This window comes from Medicago truncatula, chromosome 2 (genome assembly GCF_003473485.1).
Source record: "Medicago truncatula cultivar Jemalong A17 chromosome 2, MtrunA17r5.0-ANR, whole genome shotgun sequence".
In the NCBI taxonomy this organism is placed as follows: Eukaryota; Viridiplantae; Streptophyta; class Magnoliopsida; order Fabales; family Fabaceae; genus Medicago; species Medicago truncatula.
In genome coordinates this window covers 32,119,551-32,138,026 of record NC_053043.1, presented here as the reverse complement: position 1 = coordinate 32,138,026, position 18,476 = coordinate 32,119,551, and the positions used below count along the sequence as shown (strand labels likewise).

At 33.2% G+C, this 18,476-nt stretch overlaps 2 protein-coding genes, 1 long non-coding RNA gene and 1 other non-coding gene across 4 annotated transcripts; 3 read left to right on the top strand and 1 right to left on the bottom strand.

The window, feature by feature from the left end:
* Positions 1 to 495: 495 nt before the first annotated feature.
* On the top strand, positions 496 to 582 carry LOC112419615 (small nucleolar RNA Z221/R21b). The gene has a single exon (XR_003009740.1). It is a non-coding gene; the product is annotated as a small nucleolar RNA Z221/R21b (small nucleolar RNA).
* A 2,578-nt stretch (positions 583 to 3,160) lies between these two features.
* On the top strand, positions 3,161 to 3,670 carry LOC11440726 (uncharacterized). Its single transcript, XM_003595826.3, has one exon. The coding sequence runs from the start codon at positions 3,231 to 3,233 to the stop codon at positions 3,471 to 3,473; it is 243 nt and encodes an 80-aa protein (XP_003595874.1). The 5' UTR covers positions 3,161 to 3,230; the 3' UTR covers positions 3,474 to 3,670.
* A 3,028-nt stretch (positions 3,671 to 6,698) lies between these two features.
* On the top strand, positions 6,699 to 16,964 carry LOC11445004 (ABC transporter D family member 2, chloroplastic). Its single transcript, XM_003595825.3, has 10 exons — positions 6,699 to 7,171; positions 7,684 to 7,918; positions 10,005 to 10,072; positions 11,225 to 11,551; positions 11,663 to 11,827; positions 12,786 to 13,014; positions 13,931 to 14,169; positions 14,258 to 14,564; positions 15,889 to 16,148; positions 16,505 to 16,964. Exons 1-10 carry the CDS (start codon positions 6,944 to 6,946, stop codon positions 16,679 to 16,681), a joined length of 2,235 nt encoding a protein of 744 aa, XP_003595873.2. The 5' UTR covers positions 6,699 to 6,943; the 3' UTR covers positions 16,682 to 16,964.
* A 58-nt stretch (positions 16,965 to 17,022) lies between these two features.
* On the bottom strand, positions 17,023 to 17,836 carry LOC112418975 (uncharacterized). Its single transcript, XR_003008948.2, has 2 exons — positions 17,731 to 17,836; positions 17,023 to 17,383 (listed from the first exon to the last, which is right to left on the bottom strand). It is a non-coding gene; the product is annotated as an uncharacterized lncRNA (long non-coding RNA).
* Between the last annotated feature and the right edge of the window lie 640 nt (positions 17,837 to 18,476).

The following is an 18,476-nucleotide window of genomic DNA, read 5'->3' as shown; positions in this document are numbered from 1 at the left end:
TATGCGTTGACTTGGTCAAAATTGATCAAAAGGACCAAATATGCAAAGGTGCTAAATCTTAGGAGGCTAAAACTGTAGTTTTTGTACTTAGGAACCAAAATTGTAAATTTTTAAAAATTAGGGGTAGAAAAGTGCACTTTATCTTAAATTTTACTACATGTCTTAGAGAATTGTTGTTGACACATGTTGTTTGGCTGAGAAACACGAGTAAATTATCCAAATACCTCTCGGCAGTTAACTGCCGAATTCTGAAGAAACCGGCTGCAGTTAACTACTGAGGAAAACCTCGGTAGTTAACTGCCGAAATTCAGTTTCACCCATCTCCATTGGCACTTAAGTACCGAGGAGTTGTAAACGCCACACCCTTCTTTCTTCATTGTCTTCTTCACAAATATCTCAATCTCTAGTTTCTTCTCTATGCTTTTTCTTTTTGCAATCTTAATTATTCATTCTCAATTATAACATAATAACATAGTATAAAGCTATTAATTTCATAGGCTATGATGAATCATAGAGATAGTCATGCACCACTTTGATTTCCTGTGCTGATAACTTTCTTATACCCATTATTTTTCAGAGCCTTTTATTCCTTCAATTATCATAGTTCTTTTGACTCAACGCCACACCCTTTTATTTCCTTCATTTTTCTGATGGTTCTCCCATCAGCAATTAACTTGTGTCAATTTTCTGAACAGTTTTCTTCAATTCATTTTCCAATTTATTTGTTTCAATGAATCTATAGAATTTACAATCTTTAATTTGTGTTTGGATGTGGATTTTGTTGCTCTTCTTCTGTTACCTCTTGCAAAATGTAGCAGTGTTTGATTTGGAAGAAGAAGAAAAGTGAAGTTTGTGGTTGTGAAAGAAAGAAAACAAAAAAAAAGCAATTGAAGTGGAAGAAGAAGAAGAATACGTTATTTTTCCTTCCTTTTTTTCATTCCTTGGCAGTTAACTGCCGCCGGTTTACTAAAAACTTCGACAGTTTAGTGCCGAAGGACATTTTCGTAAAGTACTCGTGTGGCACAGCCAAACCAAATGTGGGAACAACAATTCTCCATGTCTTATATCCATCCTTTCAGAAATGCTAAACAAAAACATCTTTATACAAGTCTTTATTTCTGTTTGATACTGAGCATTTCAGTATCTGCCTTGATTGAACCACCTTATTCTTCTCCGAAGCATGATGATCGGTCTGAAATTTATTTTGGCATGTCTCATTCGGTTGCACTAAAAGTGGTGTTTGGTATGTTAATGGCTTTGGTTGCAGTGTTGGCACTGGTAATGCTCGATCTTCTACAATGTCCGCTACGCAGCTTCAATCACAAAGTGATGCTACTCATGTTTAGTTTTTTTTATTTTTTATTTTTTGTGTTTTCATTGTAGTATAAGAAGACACTGTCATATTATTATATGATTTTTTTTAGGGGATTTGGTGCTATGTATGTTCATCTTTGTTTGATGATTTTAAGTATTTTAGTTTAGGATTATGTAGGTTTTGGTTCCACTCTAGGAGGACCAAAAGCACTTTTGTACATGTTTAGCGTGATTTTAATGGTTAAAATGATTTTGGTTCTTCATTTGTAAAATTGATTCTCAAATCAACACTAATAAACTAACCCAAGTGATTCTAAGCAAAGTTACTCTTGTAGCTTCTAATATTTTACAACAATCAATTCTCTATTATAAAGAAAAGATCATCGTCCTAATATGTTAATTTTACCCTTTTAAACCTAACTGAATTTCAAAAAGTTGAAATTCAAAAAAGAGGAGAGAGAACATTAAAAAGTATACTTAAAACAAAGAAGCGTTGGAAATTTCTAAAATATAAAGCAAAGAGATTTGATTTTTTGACTTGGCCTTCCATTCTCGTGCTCCACCGTTAATGTTGTTACAATGCAATTCTTTTTACTGGGTTAAGTTCTATGAAGCACAAGCACCTTTATAATTTGACATATCACGGTGTTCTATATGCGTCGATGTTCGATACATCTATATGACTTAAATAAAATTGTTTTTTCTTTAATTCGACACTTCTAAATTAAAGGAAGACGATAACAATGAACATTTTTATATTTAACGATGGACTTAAAAATGGCAAAGGCCTAATATATTTAATTGTTTAATTAACTTAAAGTAAAAGTATAATTTGTTAGTTTTTATTTATATTTTTAAAGAAATTTATTGGTCTACCAAACTTTTCGTAGAGAGAGAGAGAGTGAGGTCCAATCAATAACGGCATATGGTAAGATTTATTTAGATAAAATCATGGATAATCTTGTCAAAGAACGATCAATATCAAACACTCATCAAGTCTACATTCATAAATTGGGACAAAGTATTTACGATGTATAGGAGTTGGTTCGCTCACCAAGCGGCCAACAAACATGGACATTTATGATAGACCTTGAGAAACAATAGTATGATTGTGGTGAATTTCAGGCATTACGTTATCCTTGTTCACATGTCATAGCCGTTGTTCAAAAATTCACCATGACTTCATGATGTACATGTCTTTCCCGTTACATAATATATTTTCAACACTTACAAAGAGGAGCTCCAACTAGTTCCTCTTCCTACTTGCGAGAATACAATGAAATGAATTGTGCCATAATCCAACCATATGGAGGGATCCAAAAGATCGTCCATTACCTACTCGAATTTAAACTGAAATGGATCAAATAGAGTGTAGTAGACATTCAAAGAAATATAGGCTTTGTTGGAAGGACGGACATAGCAAAAAAAATAAAAAAATCACTACAATACAGAGAAATAATTAATTTGTTGTTAAATATCAATATAATGTGCCAAAATGTCTAAATAATGTAATTATACACATGTTCCCTAAAGAAAAATGTAATTATACATATGTGTGTGTCCTATTTCATTTTCCATTTTTCGTTAATATCTGGGAAGGTGCTAAAAAGAAAAAACATTTCCTTGTAAGAAATCGCCACGCCAAACAACGATTTATCACCGTTGTCTCAAAAACATGGTTACTTATTGCAAACAAAAACGTGGCAGAAAAAGAAAACAATAGTGACACTTGGCAAAGACATGGCACACGTGTAGATCCAAGGCTTGCTAACATAACACGTACGTGGGTTGTTTTTGGTAGGTCACATTGCCTCTAAATACTACTAATATATATATAAATATAGGTATGGTAATGTAAAACTTGTGTTAGTACGTTCAAATTGAATAACAACATAAACATAAAAGAGTGAAAGAACATGTCTGGGGCACAAGGAGCACAACCAAAAGAGTCAAAGACAGCAACAATATATGAATCAATAGAAGGAGGAGAAAATCGTACAAGAACTGATTTGTTTTCAAAGGAAGATCAAGGTGGCATTCAAGTTGATAAGCTGCAAGAGAAGGTCCATGATCCTGCTGGAAAAGGTGGTCCTGTCTTTGGTGCTGGCAAAGATGAGAATAAGCAAGACCTTGGTGTCACTGGCACTGGCACTGGCTAGCTAGGCTAGAAATAATGTATATATTAAATTAACTATCATGCATGCATGCATGGTGCTTCTTCAAGATTCAGCCACTTGCTTTTCTTTTGTTTTTCATTTTCAGAAGTTTTGTGAATGGGACAGTAATGTGTATTTCTAATCATGTATGTATGTGCTCAAGATTTGTGGAATAAAAAGGATGAAATTGTGGTTGATGATGTGCCGAGTTCTTAAAATTTATTTTCTGTAATTGTTTTTATTTGAGATCAACAAACTTTTTTTTAGAATTGAAAACAAAATTTCATACTCTATTTGTATCATAAATTTTAAATAATAATAATGGGTAGAAATTTAAAAATACAGTTCGTGATGTGGAAGAATATATTCTTGAGACTTAATTGGAAAATCTCACAATGACATGTTAGATGTGAGTGCTGTCATTGCTTCAGTTGGAGTATAGTGGGAGTATTGTAGGTGATGCACAATTTGAAGTTGAGTATTGCTTCAAAAGAATCCTTTGAAATAAATTATTATTATTATATTATCTTGATCCTCATATACTTGTGTGCATCAAAAGTGCAAAATATGAATTTATTTGTAAAGTTAAGTAACTAAAATATCAGTTGTCACAAAATAAATTTAATATTCAATGCGTCTCATAGATAAAGGACTTTCAAATAATTTATCTTTCAATTTCAACAACTAATGAAAATAAAGAGATTTTGATATACCGTGTCATGGTTTATTGATCGACAGTCCATGCATCTGAAGATGTGAAAATAAAATTATAATTACGAAATATTTTATATAAATTTTGGCTTATTCTTCAAGAGTATTGTTGAAGATTTACTATTAACTATGAAGAGATGTATTTACCTGAAGTGAATTTAAGTACGCCATACTTGATTAAATCTAGTACTATATGAAATGCACAATTTATACATTAAGGGTCTGTTACAATATACACATGCTTGATATTTTTATATAAAATTCTTTAAAGTATTTAATTTTATTGAGGCATACAATTCAGACTTTCAAAGAGATTACTTAATAAAATAAAAATATTAAAACATGTTGTAAATAGTATTTGTCCATTTAAAAATAAATTCGAGAACTCGTGTGAAGAGTTTTTGGAAGATGATTTATTAAATAAAAGATATTAAGCTGAAATATGTAGAAAGGGTAAATATTTATTTTAGATTACAAGTAGAGTGTTTGAAGAGTAACACTTTTGTTAATCAAGAAGCTTATATAACAAGGTGCTAAAATGTTTATATATAGACAAATTTCATTTGTTGTATACTCAAATGGTTGTAAAGTTATCAGATATAGACAAAGGTCGCTTGAAAATTTGAGTAAATTATGAAGAATTAATTGGTCCTGAAGTACCATAATTTAGTTCAATTAAAGGACAATAATGTTTTTTTATTTTAGATTGTTTGATCCTCAATAATAATGTGCTTGATTGAGGTTTATGGTTGAACAATAGAAGAAACTTGTGGTTTGTCTTCGAGAAAAACGGGCAACAATCCTTCGTGGATATAATATCATATGCGTTGTCAAATTGAAAGGATATGAGATAAGCAGTCAACAAATTTATTCGTGTGGTAATATTGTATACCTTTTCACAAAGTCAAAGTCACTTTCAGGCATAATTTTTGAACAACTGATTCAAAAGATTGATCTTCATTGTCTCAAAGATGATTGTTTGGATGAGGAGGAGATATAAATATATCTTGCACTATTTTTCCCTTCACCATGGTTTTGTATCAGTGGGTTTTCCTAGTAAGGTTTTTAACGAGACATATATATTGGATATTGTACTCTTTTTCCTTGACTAAGATTTTTTTCCCTTTTGATTTTTTCTTAGTAAAGGTTTTAATGAGACATATCCTTCATGGACATCCAAAGGGAAGTGTTATGAATAATATTATTATGATATGAATGTCCATATTACCTAGGTTTTCTATATTCCTTAACTCTTATGATGATACACAAATTTAATGAGACATATCCTTCATGGACATCCTTCATTGGTGTTGACATTTAGTCCTATGACTATTCACGCACTTATAACTTACAATATTGTGTCATATAAATAGGGCATATATTACCATGTAAAGACACACTTCTAAAGTGATGCAATATACCATCTTGTTCTCTCTTTATTTTCTTCTATACTATTCAATATATTGTGATACTTTTCATTAATTTTAGGCTTAATTACACTTTTGGTCCTCGTGTTTTGGCCTACTCACGAAACTGGTCCTGCCCTCTTAAAACAGAACAAAACGGTCCTTCAATTATCATTTTTGTTGCATTTTTCGTCCTACCCCCCATTTTCAAACCCCAGAAACGCAGAGAAATGACAGTTTTAGACCTACCCCTATGTTCAACCATGAAATAAACAAGGAATAAAGCATGTGGGTACAAAGAATTCACTTTATTCAGCACACTAACAAAAAAAACCCTAATTTGAAACACATCTTAGGGTTTTTTTGGTTAGTGTGTTGAATAAAGTGGTTCTTTGTACCCACATGTTTTATTCCTTATTTATTTCATGATTGAGCATAGAGGATAGGTCTAAAACTGTTATTTCTCTGTGTTTTTGGAGAATAAAATGGGGGGTAGGACGAAAAATGCAACAAAAATGATAATTGAAGGACCGCTTTGTTCTGTTTTAAAAGGGCAGAACCAGTTTCGTGAGTAAGCCAAAACACGAGGACCAAAAGTGTAATTAAGCCTTAATTTTACAACAAGATAGAAGTTACTATTTTTAAGCAATTATAAACGGGCGGGCTGTATCTATATAATGTTGATTTCATGGATTGATTCATTTGTGCGGGGGTTAATATCGGCAAGAAAAATGTTAGCAATACTATTTTCTAACATTTTCTTTACCACCTATTCCTTTATTGAGTGAAACATATGTGAATCTAGCGTTATTAGAGATTCATTTTTGAAATGTTAGGCTCACATGAGTTTCACTAAATAAGAGATGTCGGGCATTTAGTATCGGTTGACATTTTAACTAATTTTTTCTTAAGTTTGAAACAACAACATTTCATTTCAAAGAATCCAAGACATCTAACATGTGTTGATGTCTGACACTAATATACATGATTACATCGAATTACCAATATCGACATGTTTATATCGGTGTCGGATATGTTCATTTCGATGCATCATTTAACTTGTAACAAATATGAAATGGCTATATGGAGGCTTTTAACATTCTTTGCGTGGCCACATATGGATCACACAAAATCCCACGTTACAGATAATTCAGCAATAATCACTTCACCTCCCAATTTTCCTCTTCATTCACTCACACACTCCATAACCACAAGGTACGACAATGTTGCCTATATCTTTGTTTTCTAAAAATCAAAGGCAACCCAAACATTGATTTTACATGTTTTTATTGTTTAAGACCAAAATTAAGAATACCCAGAAAGGATATTAATTAATTCTTTTTTGTTTAAAAAAATATGATTTTGCTGACTCAACAAATAGCCCAACCACTTTTCATCATTTCATATAAATCAAACCCTTCATTCAATAACCATGTGCAACTTCATCAAGGTTTCACTTTGCACACACCATTTTCACAACTGCCCATTATGCCCCTTTCCAATGGAAGGCCTTTCAGGAGAAAGAATTTCAACAAATGTGTCTCTGAATCAGGACAGTCTCCATTGCCAACTGACCCAGATAAGGTTTTCTTTTGTTCTTGCTTTTACCGTTGATTTCTCTTTAGCACTTATATAGTTTTGATTGAATCTGTATTGTGTCGTCTGTGACAAATGTGATGTTGTGCCAGGTGTCTGTGTCTGACAGATATGGTGTTGTGTCCGGTGTCTATGTCTGACATATGTTAGAGTGTCTGTGTCTGATACGACACCAACATATGTGATTACTTTGAATTTTTCTCATTTTCTTAAGTTACTACTGGTGTTCACGAGTGTCTGTAGCATTCGGGGCGGTCTGGCCCATCATGCCGCATGACTCGTTGGGCCAAGCTCAATTTTTGTAGACAATGTAGCAATCGGGTCGGTCCTATCCAGTCCATTTATACGTGTTGGCCCTTCGGCCCTGGTTGGGCTAGACCAGCTCATCTGATAGATCTATTTGTGCCGGTGTTTCATAGGTTAATTTTGTCGAAGGTTTGGTTGATGGGTCATTGTTTATGTCATAAAGTTTGAAACTTTTGATCTGTTGGTGTGTGCAGAAAGATGAGATAGTGGGAGAAACCAGTGATGGTGTGGTGGAAGTGCAGGGTGAGAATCCTGATCTTCAGACACTTTTTAGAAGGTTTTGGAAAGTGGCAGCTCCTTATTGGAGTTCTGATGATAAGGTTCAAGCAAGATTGCAGCTTGCTGGTGTTTTTGCTCTCACTTTGGCTACTACTGGAATTAGTGTTGGTTTCAGTTTTCTAGGGAGAGATTTCTATAATGCACTTGCCAGTAAGTTTTTGTGTTATACTTATGTGCATTATTATTTTTATTTTTATTAAAGGCAAATGTTAGTACTTACATACATTATTGCTTTGTGTTATCTTTGATGAGAATACTAATACTCTCTTAAATTAAACACACTCTTTAATATATATTACTACTAGATATAAGCCCGCGCGTTGCGCAGATATCTTAAATATTTAGTTTGTGGATAGTTTAAGAAAAAAATAACTACTAATTACACATGGAGTATAGTTGTTCATAACCTATAGAATTGACGATAAGAATAAGAAACATAGGTTGACATTGATTAATAAGTATGCACGTAATCCGATATTACTGAAGGTAATTTATATTATGTTAGAAATAATAAGAATTGCATAATGATAATACAACTGCAATACAGATAGGGTTGATATTAAACCATCATTGGTCCATCAACGCAATGGGAGTAACATCTTTACTTTGAATACATCTTTATCTACAACTTAGAGCGTGCTAAATACTCTATAGAAATCCATGATTCATTCACTTCATGAACAATTTGTAGACAACATTTCATGGTATATATTCCCTTAGGAGGGGTATAATTGTATCCATGGATATGATGGAACATTTAAAATGACTATAAGGGAAAAATGAGTAGCTAGAGGCAAAAGGTAAATAATGCTGAAAGATGCATCGAAAGTTATAGATGAAAAAGAAACACTATTGTTAGCCAAGAGAAAAAATGCAGCATAAATAATGTATATATGATAGAAAAAGACGTATTGAGAGTGTGTGTCAGTACTGGTATTTTTTTTTGTTGTCAATTGCAAATTCCTGATTTTTAATATGTAAAAACACAAACTATTGAAACTTGTGTAAAAAACAAACTTTCAAACCAGTAATTAGCCGTGAAAAACCAAAGAAGATAGTGAGAACCCTCATACCCCCTTACCAAAAGATGACGCAAATGCAATTATAATATTCAATTATATTGTTTGACGTCAAAAATGTGAGTGAGGTGGTGATGAGAACTGTGCAGTGGATAATAGAATTTTAACATGGTATAATATTTGTCAAGAAGAATACCATATCAAAATATATTAACATGGTATAATGGATAATATAGGTTAATTATAATAAATAAAATAATTCATAAGGTATGTAACCTGTGACTAGACTACTAATAAGTAGCTAGCAAAACTATTAATTATGTAATTATTTCAATAAAAAACATATGCTCATATAGTAAAATAGGAAAGGAAAGTTTCACAAGTAATGCAGTGAGTTTGAGGATTTAGATTTATATGTTGTAGCATGGATGCAAGAGTAGTTAGGAAGCAAGTATTGTAAAGGCTGCAACATCAGATATTTAGTGATGTAGCAAATGGCGTGTGAGATGTCAGCATAAGGTCTTGAGGGCCTGATTTAATAAATATAATAGAATAGATTAGTATAACTGTCATGGACCACACCACCTGACTCAACTTCTAGGAATACTTTCGATTACAAGGATCCATTATATCTTGATCCACTCCCACTCCTCACCTAGCTGAATCAAGGCTCTGATACCACCAATTGTTGGAGAGTTTGTCGGAACGCCTGGAGCAACAATGGGCTAATGATCAGACACCTAAGAGACCTTGAACTACATTTCCACCCAAAACTCCAAAACATTGAGTATATGTATCACTTCTCTTATATATCCTTCATTTTTCTCATTTATAGTCAATGTGAGACTAATCATTCACACTTAAATTTCAACACTGTACCAACATGTAGCTCAAGTGGTTAAGCTTGGACACCCAAAATAGTTTAAGAACGAGGTTTAGAGTTCAAACCCTGACTGCTAACAACTAGCATTTTCCTATTAAAAAAAGTATATGTTAAGAGAATGAACTAACTATAGAAAGTGTGCTAACGAGTGTTTAAAAGTATGATGCTAGCATTCCTCTATCTCCAATTTATTATCTATTTGGGCTTTACATAGTTTGCTTCTTGAGTTTCTCTGCTTTTTTTTTTTTTTTGTTTGTTTAATAAATTATTTACTCTAGTATGAACTATGAAGTGGAAACAATCAACTGAACTTGTTTAAGTTTATTAATGCAAGACAAGGATCAAGAGCAATTTACAAAGCAGCTACTTTACTACTTGGGTGGTTTTGCTGGAGGAATCCCGGTGAGCACATTGCTGCACTTTATTAGGTATAGCTCTGCTAGACTTTGCTTTAGTTCTTAAAATGATAAACATTGTCATCTGATGCAGCCTAATTGGACTAAGACATCATAGTTGTTTGGGGCTATATTTGATTTTAATAGGCACACCTTGTCATGTTTTGGGGCTTTATCTGTCATATAATGACTTTGACATCATAATATTTGTAGGGAAAGTTAGACATCATAATTATTCTTCATCCTTTGATCTTTAAGAATTGTTTCCATTTCTCAACTGTGACTACATTTCTTTGAAATCTGTAATTGATCTTGAAATAAACGAATCCCTTCATTATTTTTTTATATCCAAATGTTAGTATATTAGTTGTTATGTTAGTATTTTCTCCTTCGCTAGGGCTTGAACCCTGGTCAATAACTCCCTAATACTGAGTACATGAAGACTTTAACCCAGATAAAAATGAAAAGTAACGCAAGGGATGTATGTAACTATTGTTCATTAGCAATCTTAATAAAGTTCTTAATTAATAGCTGTTAGGACTTAAGCCCATGAGGAGAGCCCAACCCAAAAGACTAGTCCAATAGGTGGGAGAACCTCATGGTTTTAAGTACCACATCAAGCACTTTGATCTACTCGATGTGGGACTCCAAACATTGCCACGCCCTTTAAGAGCTGACGTCCACGGCGGCTTTCACTCTATCGACACTGACCCAATGGTAGCCCTTTCCTTTTTGGTGGCTTCACTCACCTATCAGTATTCGGTGGAACACCTTAATCCAGCCTATAGGTAGCCCTTTCCATGGTCCAACTCTCAATGAAAGCACCAACTGTTAGGACTTAAGCCCATGAGGAGAGCCCAACCCAAAAGACTAGTCCATTAGGTGGGAGAACCTCATGGTTTAAGTACCACATCAAGCACTTTGATCTACTCGATGTGGGACTCCTAATAATAGCTTAGTTATTTTTGGAGAAGCTATCAACAAGTATATCTAGGTTTGTTAAAGAATTATGCTGATGTTCTGTGTCTTTTTCTTTTTTCTAAACTTTTCTAGATTGACTGTATACAAGCTCTATGAATGCCTCTGCTATTTTTAGGTTGTCGTACCTTATTCCAAGCCTCTGCCTATGTTTCTAACCTTATTCATCATTGTATTCCAGTTTTTTGTATTGAGAGACTATGCAAGAGAAACTCTTTCATTGAGATGGAGGTCTTGGATGACGAGGTATTACATGGATCGCTACTTGAAGGATCAGACATTCTATAAAATTCAATCACAATCAATTATTGATAATCCAGACCAGCGAATTGTTGATGATCTAAGTTCTTTCACCGGAACAGCCCTTTCTTTCTCTTTGGCACTCTTTAATGCTGCCATAGACTTGATCTCATTCAGTAACATCTTGTATGGAATATATCCTCCACTCTTTGTTGTTCTTCTCATATACTCTATTGGTGGTACAGCTATCAGTGTTTTCCTCGGAAAGGTAATAGTCTATTTTTCTTTTTCTAGTGATAGTTTTAAATTGAGGCAAAAATTTATAAGAGGACCTTTAAATAGTTTTGTTTACATTTACTGGAAATGGTGAAAATGGCAGGGGCTGGTGACTCTAAATTTCTTGCAAGAGAAAAAGGAAGCAGACTTTCGTTATGGACTTGTACGGGTTCGGGAAAATGCTGAGTCAATTGCTTTCTATGGTGGTGAAGAGAGTGAGATGCAACTTCTTCTGCAGCGGTTCAAAAGTGCTTTCGAAAATCTAACCGTAAGATTTTTATTCTTTTGTTTGCTTTTTTTTTTTAAAAAACTGTTGTTAGAAACTCTACCTTCTTTGTGCTGGACTTGAAGGGGTGCGTTAAGATCCCATATCCATACACGGATCTATGTACATTATATTGGGGGGAAGGGCCCGCACTCACTTAATTTGTTGTAAATTATTCAATAGTCTTATTTTTGTTCTATTAAAAATTAAGTATTGACCCCACATAAAAAAATATTGAAAATTTTATTTTGATAGTTAGTAGTTACAGTTACAATGGTATGAGAGAAATTATTCAATGATCAGTTGGTCACATACATACAAGAAATATATTTGATAGTGTTGAAATGAAAAATAAATCATATAATAATTTTAGTATATAAATACACGTAGAGAACTATAATTCATAGATATTTAGACATCTTTAATTTTTTAGATATAAAAGAGCATAACTTTCTTGGTCTAAATTTTTGCTTTGTAATAATTGTGCTATTATTTTTATCAGTCATACATTGATTTGTGTATTTGGATCCGTCACTGCCCATATCAACCAAAGATATGGCCAAAGTAGTCCTTATAAGGTTTGGCACATTATCATTCTTGGTTTTCTTGCATGATTCCTTTCGTAATAAATAGCAACACTGTAGATGTCTCCTTCATAAACTTCTAAGTTTTGTTTAATCAGCAAAAAGTAAGCAGCACATAATGTAATGCTGATTTGTATGTTACATTTTTCATGACTGAAAAACTGAATCAATATGAATTATTTAAAGTTCTTGACTTCAATGTATAGGTAGTTGACAGAATATTTCATTTCATTTGAAATATAAGTGTTATTTCACTGCCAAATGTCACCTTGTTGTGTTATTAATCACTTTTTTCTTAAGTTAAATAATGAAGTTTCATCATCTACCAGATGTTAAAACTATGATAAAATTTTAACTTATAATTTCTTTCTTTACAGCAACTACTGATTTCGTCTAGAAATCTGGAGTTCTTCACCAATGGTTACCGCTATGTCATTCAAGTTCTTCCAGCTGCTGTTGTTGCTCCCATGTATTTCTCTGGAAAAATCGAGTTTGGTGTTATTAACCAGTCAGTCTCTGCTTTTAATCACATCCTTGGTGACTTTTCTCTCATTGTATACCAGTTTCAAGCTATAAGTGCTTTTTCTGCTGTCATTAATCGGTTAGGTACAGCATTGTTTTTCCCTTATATTATCTTTCCTGTTACATTATAATAATTTATGTAAGATATGAGCACAAGTGAATGAAGTTTCGCTCTGCAGAAAAGAGTTTAAGATTGTTCATTTGTTTGTGGTTTTGTTTGCATATACGGTATTAAATGCCTCAGAAAAAGAAAAGAAGACATTACAAAGTATTAAGAGGTTATTTGTGAGACAACTGTATGGAGATTGTTTCCTTTTCTGTGTATACTGTCCTCTCAGAATGTTCCCTTTCTATATATGCATGGGTCGGTATGTATGTACTGACATAGTCAAATGCCTAGGAGACAAGATTGCATAATAAATAAGCTAGTAATGTTTCTGAAAATTTTGTATCATGTGTTAGATACTTGGCCCAAATATCAACACTTAGTTTGAATACACATTGTAAGTTGAAAACTTTATCGACGGTTGGTTTGTTAGGAAAGTAGATACGCTATCGAATTCAAATTATTTGTAGGTTAAGGTTTTTTCACAACGATTAAGAAAAACCACACCCCCTCCGTCACTTATAATAAGACCCACTTACAAAATTTACGGATATTAAGAAAAGTAGTTGTAGCCTTAATTTGTCAAAAATATGTTACTTTTACATAATTGATATCATAAGAGAGAGAGGGAGGGAGGGAGGGAGGGAAATGATAAAGGGTCAGTTTTTAACATAGAATAAGGGTGGAAGAGAACTAGGTCTTTTAAAATGAATGCCTTAGAATCTGAGACTTGAGAGATTTATATTGTATCATTGGTGGCCTCCGGTTCTGTATCACATCGATACCGATCAGGGATGCTTTTTCAATAAAAATCTATCTGTTCATCCTATTTTTAGTCCATTTCTGTGAGATTGGTTAACATTTTTTTATTTATTTTTTTAAATATTTATGCAGGTGAATTTGATGATATTTTGGACAGAAGCAACTCTAAATCTCTCTCTGATTCTTTAGAAGACATAGATATAATGTACAAAGATATTATAAGTTCATCTGCATTGGAATCCAATGGATTGACTCCACAAGAGAAACATGAAACATTACTGGAGATAGATAATTTGATTCTGAAGACACCAAGTGATTCTACACTTATTACAGACTTGTCATTGACAATCAAGGCAAAAGATAATTTACTAGTAAGCAATCAACTTCCCGCTAACTGTAAACATATATAAAAACCGTAGGACTGTACTTATGTATTTTCATATATAAACAATTTAACAGATAACAGGACCAAGTGGAAGTGGCAAAACATCTTTATTAAGAGTTATGGCTGGTCTATGGAGAACTGGAACCGGAAAGATCATATACTATGTAAAAGGTGGGGAAGATGCTGAGAAATCCATTAGTTCAGATGTGAATACTCCTCGTGATGTATCTGAAGATCGTGGAAAATCCATCAGCAGAAAATCCGGAATCTTTTTCCTACCTCAAAAGCCGTACATGGTTTTGGGCACTCTTCGTCAACAATTACTTTATCCAACTTGGGGTGACGATGTCGTTCCAACATTGGATAGTGATAAACAAAAAAGTATGTGATTTCTAGTTCCTTCTCCCCACGCAACTAAATATATTATTTTTAATTCTTTTGTAGACTCCATACCTTTTTTTATGATTTGTTCTGCCATTTATGTCGACAACTCATTTGCTTTAATACGATTGTCGAGACTACAGCAATAGAGAAATTTTAGGTCTGACATAGGAGATGAGATGCTCAATGACAAGGAAGCGATGGAAGTTCCGCCTTACTGTGGCATTTGGGTTACCTTCATTGCAGCCTCCAACACCATCATTCTGTTGAGTGTGTGGGCTAGTTAGCCTAACAAGTCACATCGCATAGAGATATGGCCTAACTAGTGTTTCTAAAGTTTGAGCAGTCCTTACGTTAGAAATCAGTTATGTGGGGTTGAGTTAGCTCAAACTAAAAGATGGTATGTGAGCGTATCTTAGATCCGTTGTTGGGTTGCCTGCATTGTCCACGCTCCAGCTCCATTGGACCTGAGCGTGTTGGAGGTTCCACCTTAATGCGGTGCGCCACTGCGGCATTTGAGTTGTGTTCACTGCAGCACCCAGTGCTACCAGTATGCTGGTTGTGAGGGGCTAAGTAGTGCCTATATAAAGCTTGGACTATTCTCACCTTACTAGTCAGTTTTATAGGGTTGAGTTAAGTTCAACCCAAATTCTAAGAGGAAGTATTTTTTTCTTGCAAGAATACCAGAAATTATATCGTAATTTTGGTGGGAGTTTTTACAATTATCGGACATTAAGGGGAAAATAATCTGATAAAAAAGTATATATGATTATTATTGAAGAGATATTATTGGCTGGGTTCTTTTGAAGATGCAACTATAATGAGCATTGAAGCAAAGAAAACTGTTGATATATTTTTGGTAAACCCTCCGCCTACACAAAGTTAATCTAATAGTTAACTAAGCCGAAAATCTTCATCAAAGAAAAACACACCTTTTTGAATAACTGTCATTGAGATAAATGAAATGGAGATATATCGGACCTGGTTAATAAGTTTCAGTTAAGTAACTTAAGTTTAGATAAATCAGGATTACTGTATTTGATTCCTGACAGGAACAAATAAAATCAAGATAATTCTCAGGAGCATTAACCTCTAGGTTGCGACATGTTCTTATTAAGTATTATCCATCATTCCTAAGAATATTGTCTTGCCAAATCATCATTGAAGTGCTGAAGTAATCATATAAATAAGTCAAAGAAAAACTATTATGTTATCCGATTAAATATAAAATTCATTTACCTGACTGATACCACCGGTGATATTATTAGTATGTTAGCAGGAATGATGTGTATAATTTCCTGATTGACTGAAAATTGTTGTGCAGATGTGCTTCCTTTCTTGTCAAACTCAGATGATATGAATAGTGAACTTATGAAGCCAAAAACAGACGAGCTGATAAAGATCTTAGAGGATGTTCGTCTTGGCTACATATTACCTCGGTTCGGGTTGGATTCAACACATGAATGGTCTAGTGTTCTCTCTCTGGGAGAACAGCAACGTCTAGCGTTTGCTCGTCTTTTGCTTTCAAAACCTCAACTAGCTCTACTGGATGAATCAACAAGCGCACTTGATGAAGCCAACGAGGTATTCTTGAACTCCAAGTTAATTTGACAGATTTGTGAATGTGATATGAATATGGAAGTTTTTGTTCAGTAATTTTATCATTCATTTACATTCCTTCTATTATAGACACCATAAGGCTATAAAAAAGTTTTACACCGACAATACATGTGCACTTAAATTCTTGATTTAATTAAAATGATTTAGAGAGAACTTTTGACAAAAAAGTTTTCAATAAATTAAAATCAACAAATTCGAACAGACAAAAGTTGAGCGTTATTGTAAGAGGATCTATAAGAGTAAAAAAGATTAATTAATATCATGATTACATATCGCTTCATGTGGTAATGATTCGTTTTCTTATGCTTTTTGTGTTACAGGTTTATTTGTATGAAAAGATTGCAGCAGCGGGCATAACATACATTAGTGTTGGCCATCGGTCAACCTTATCCAACTTCCACGACAGAATCCTACGCATATCTACAACCGATTCAAACAATGAACAGCCAAATTGGCACATCGAACCCACTAGACGTGAATCCTCTTTAAAAGTTTAGAAATGTATGATTGTTGCAGGGTTTTGGTATTGACATCTATGCTTCAAATTCATTGAACCATAATTTTTCGGAGTACGGATGTCATCATGTAGATTTTCCCAGGAAACTTGTTATTGTTATAACATTTAATTTTTATATACAGATCCATAGAAACACTCATAGAAGAATGCTTTTTATAAATTTAGGCTTGCTGTTCTTTTCACAACAAAATTGAACCGATGTATCTAAAGAGAGATTCGTGTGTTAATTTTGTGCATCAAATTTAAATGCACTGAGCTGTAAATTATTGTCATTGTTTACTGATAATATGCATTATAGGAGAAATTCTAATATGCACCACATTCATGAATGGTTTATCGTGGAATAGTACTTGAACAATGTTTAAAACTTCAAACATCACACACGTCATCTCTTGATAGTAGATGTTAGTGACTTAATTGATACCGGTTTGATTAAGACAACAAAAAATATGTTGCTCATATTGAACCGACTTCAATTAAGTCCCTATTTTAACCGTAAATATGAAAAATAAAGACTCCAGAGCCTGATGTGGTTGTGTCTCCTGATCTATCCCTACCTAATGCACTTCTTGATGTGGCACAAATGGTTCGTCTCTCTCGGCTCTGAGCTGCATTTGACGCTCCTGCCTAGCAGAGGCAGCACACCTTGTTCCCCCCTAATGCAATTGACGTGACTGTCCATCTTTGAAACATGGATAAAATCATACAAAAAATAAGTATTTTCCTAACTCTCAACACATTCTTTGAAACATGGATAAAATCATACAAAAAATAAGTATTTTCCTAACTCTCAACACATTTCGGATTTTAAAATACAAAATAATGAAGAACATTGTTTTGGATTTTAAACTTGTTCTTAACTTACTTAAAAACACAAACTATTTTTCTACTACCAACATTCAAGTGTAAAGAAGTTGAAAAAGAGCAAAGATTGATTTTGGTCCCGAGAAAATTCTTGAGCCCCAATTTAGTTTCTGAGAAAAAAATAAAAATAACTTTCGCAAAGAAAAATAAATCGAGACAACTTACTCAATCTTCTTTACTCTTTGATTGGTTGATGAAGAAAAGAGAGAGAAAATGCATGGAAAATAAAGGCTTCGTTGTCATACTATAACATGATAACTCTCATCATGCACTTGTGGTTTATGTCAAAGATTCTCTATAAAATTTGTGATGGTCGTGACTTAATAATGTTCCTTTTTATATTATTTGATTTGATTTGATAGGATGATGATGTCAAAAAAAAAATTATTTCATTGAGTAATATAATTTTTGTCAAATTATATTTGTAAGTATATATAATTATGAGTGGAGGAGTTTTCACTATTACATTTGCAAAAAATATTATGTAACATTCAAAAGAACCATTACATTCAAATTGTTTATGAACATGTCTTTGGCAATACCATTTCGGCATATTCAAGCCAATTGCAAATTTTTACATACAAAATAATACATAAATACATTTTTTTTTTTTACAAAATAATACATAAATACATATTTCCTCCGATCGCTATTATAAACAATATTTTTTTTCATTGAATAACTGATGTACTTGGTCTATAGCATAAATCATATAAATCAATTACTCTATGAATAGAAAAAATGGTTAAATATGTTTTTGGTCCCTACATTTTGCGCGATTTTGATAATAGTCCCTATATTTCAATAAATGTTTTTAAAATCCCTACAATTTTTCTCCGTTAGTGCAATTGGTCCCTACCATCAGTGCCATTTTGATGAAACGCAAGCCATCATAACAAGTTCAACCCCAC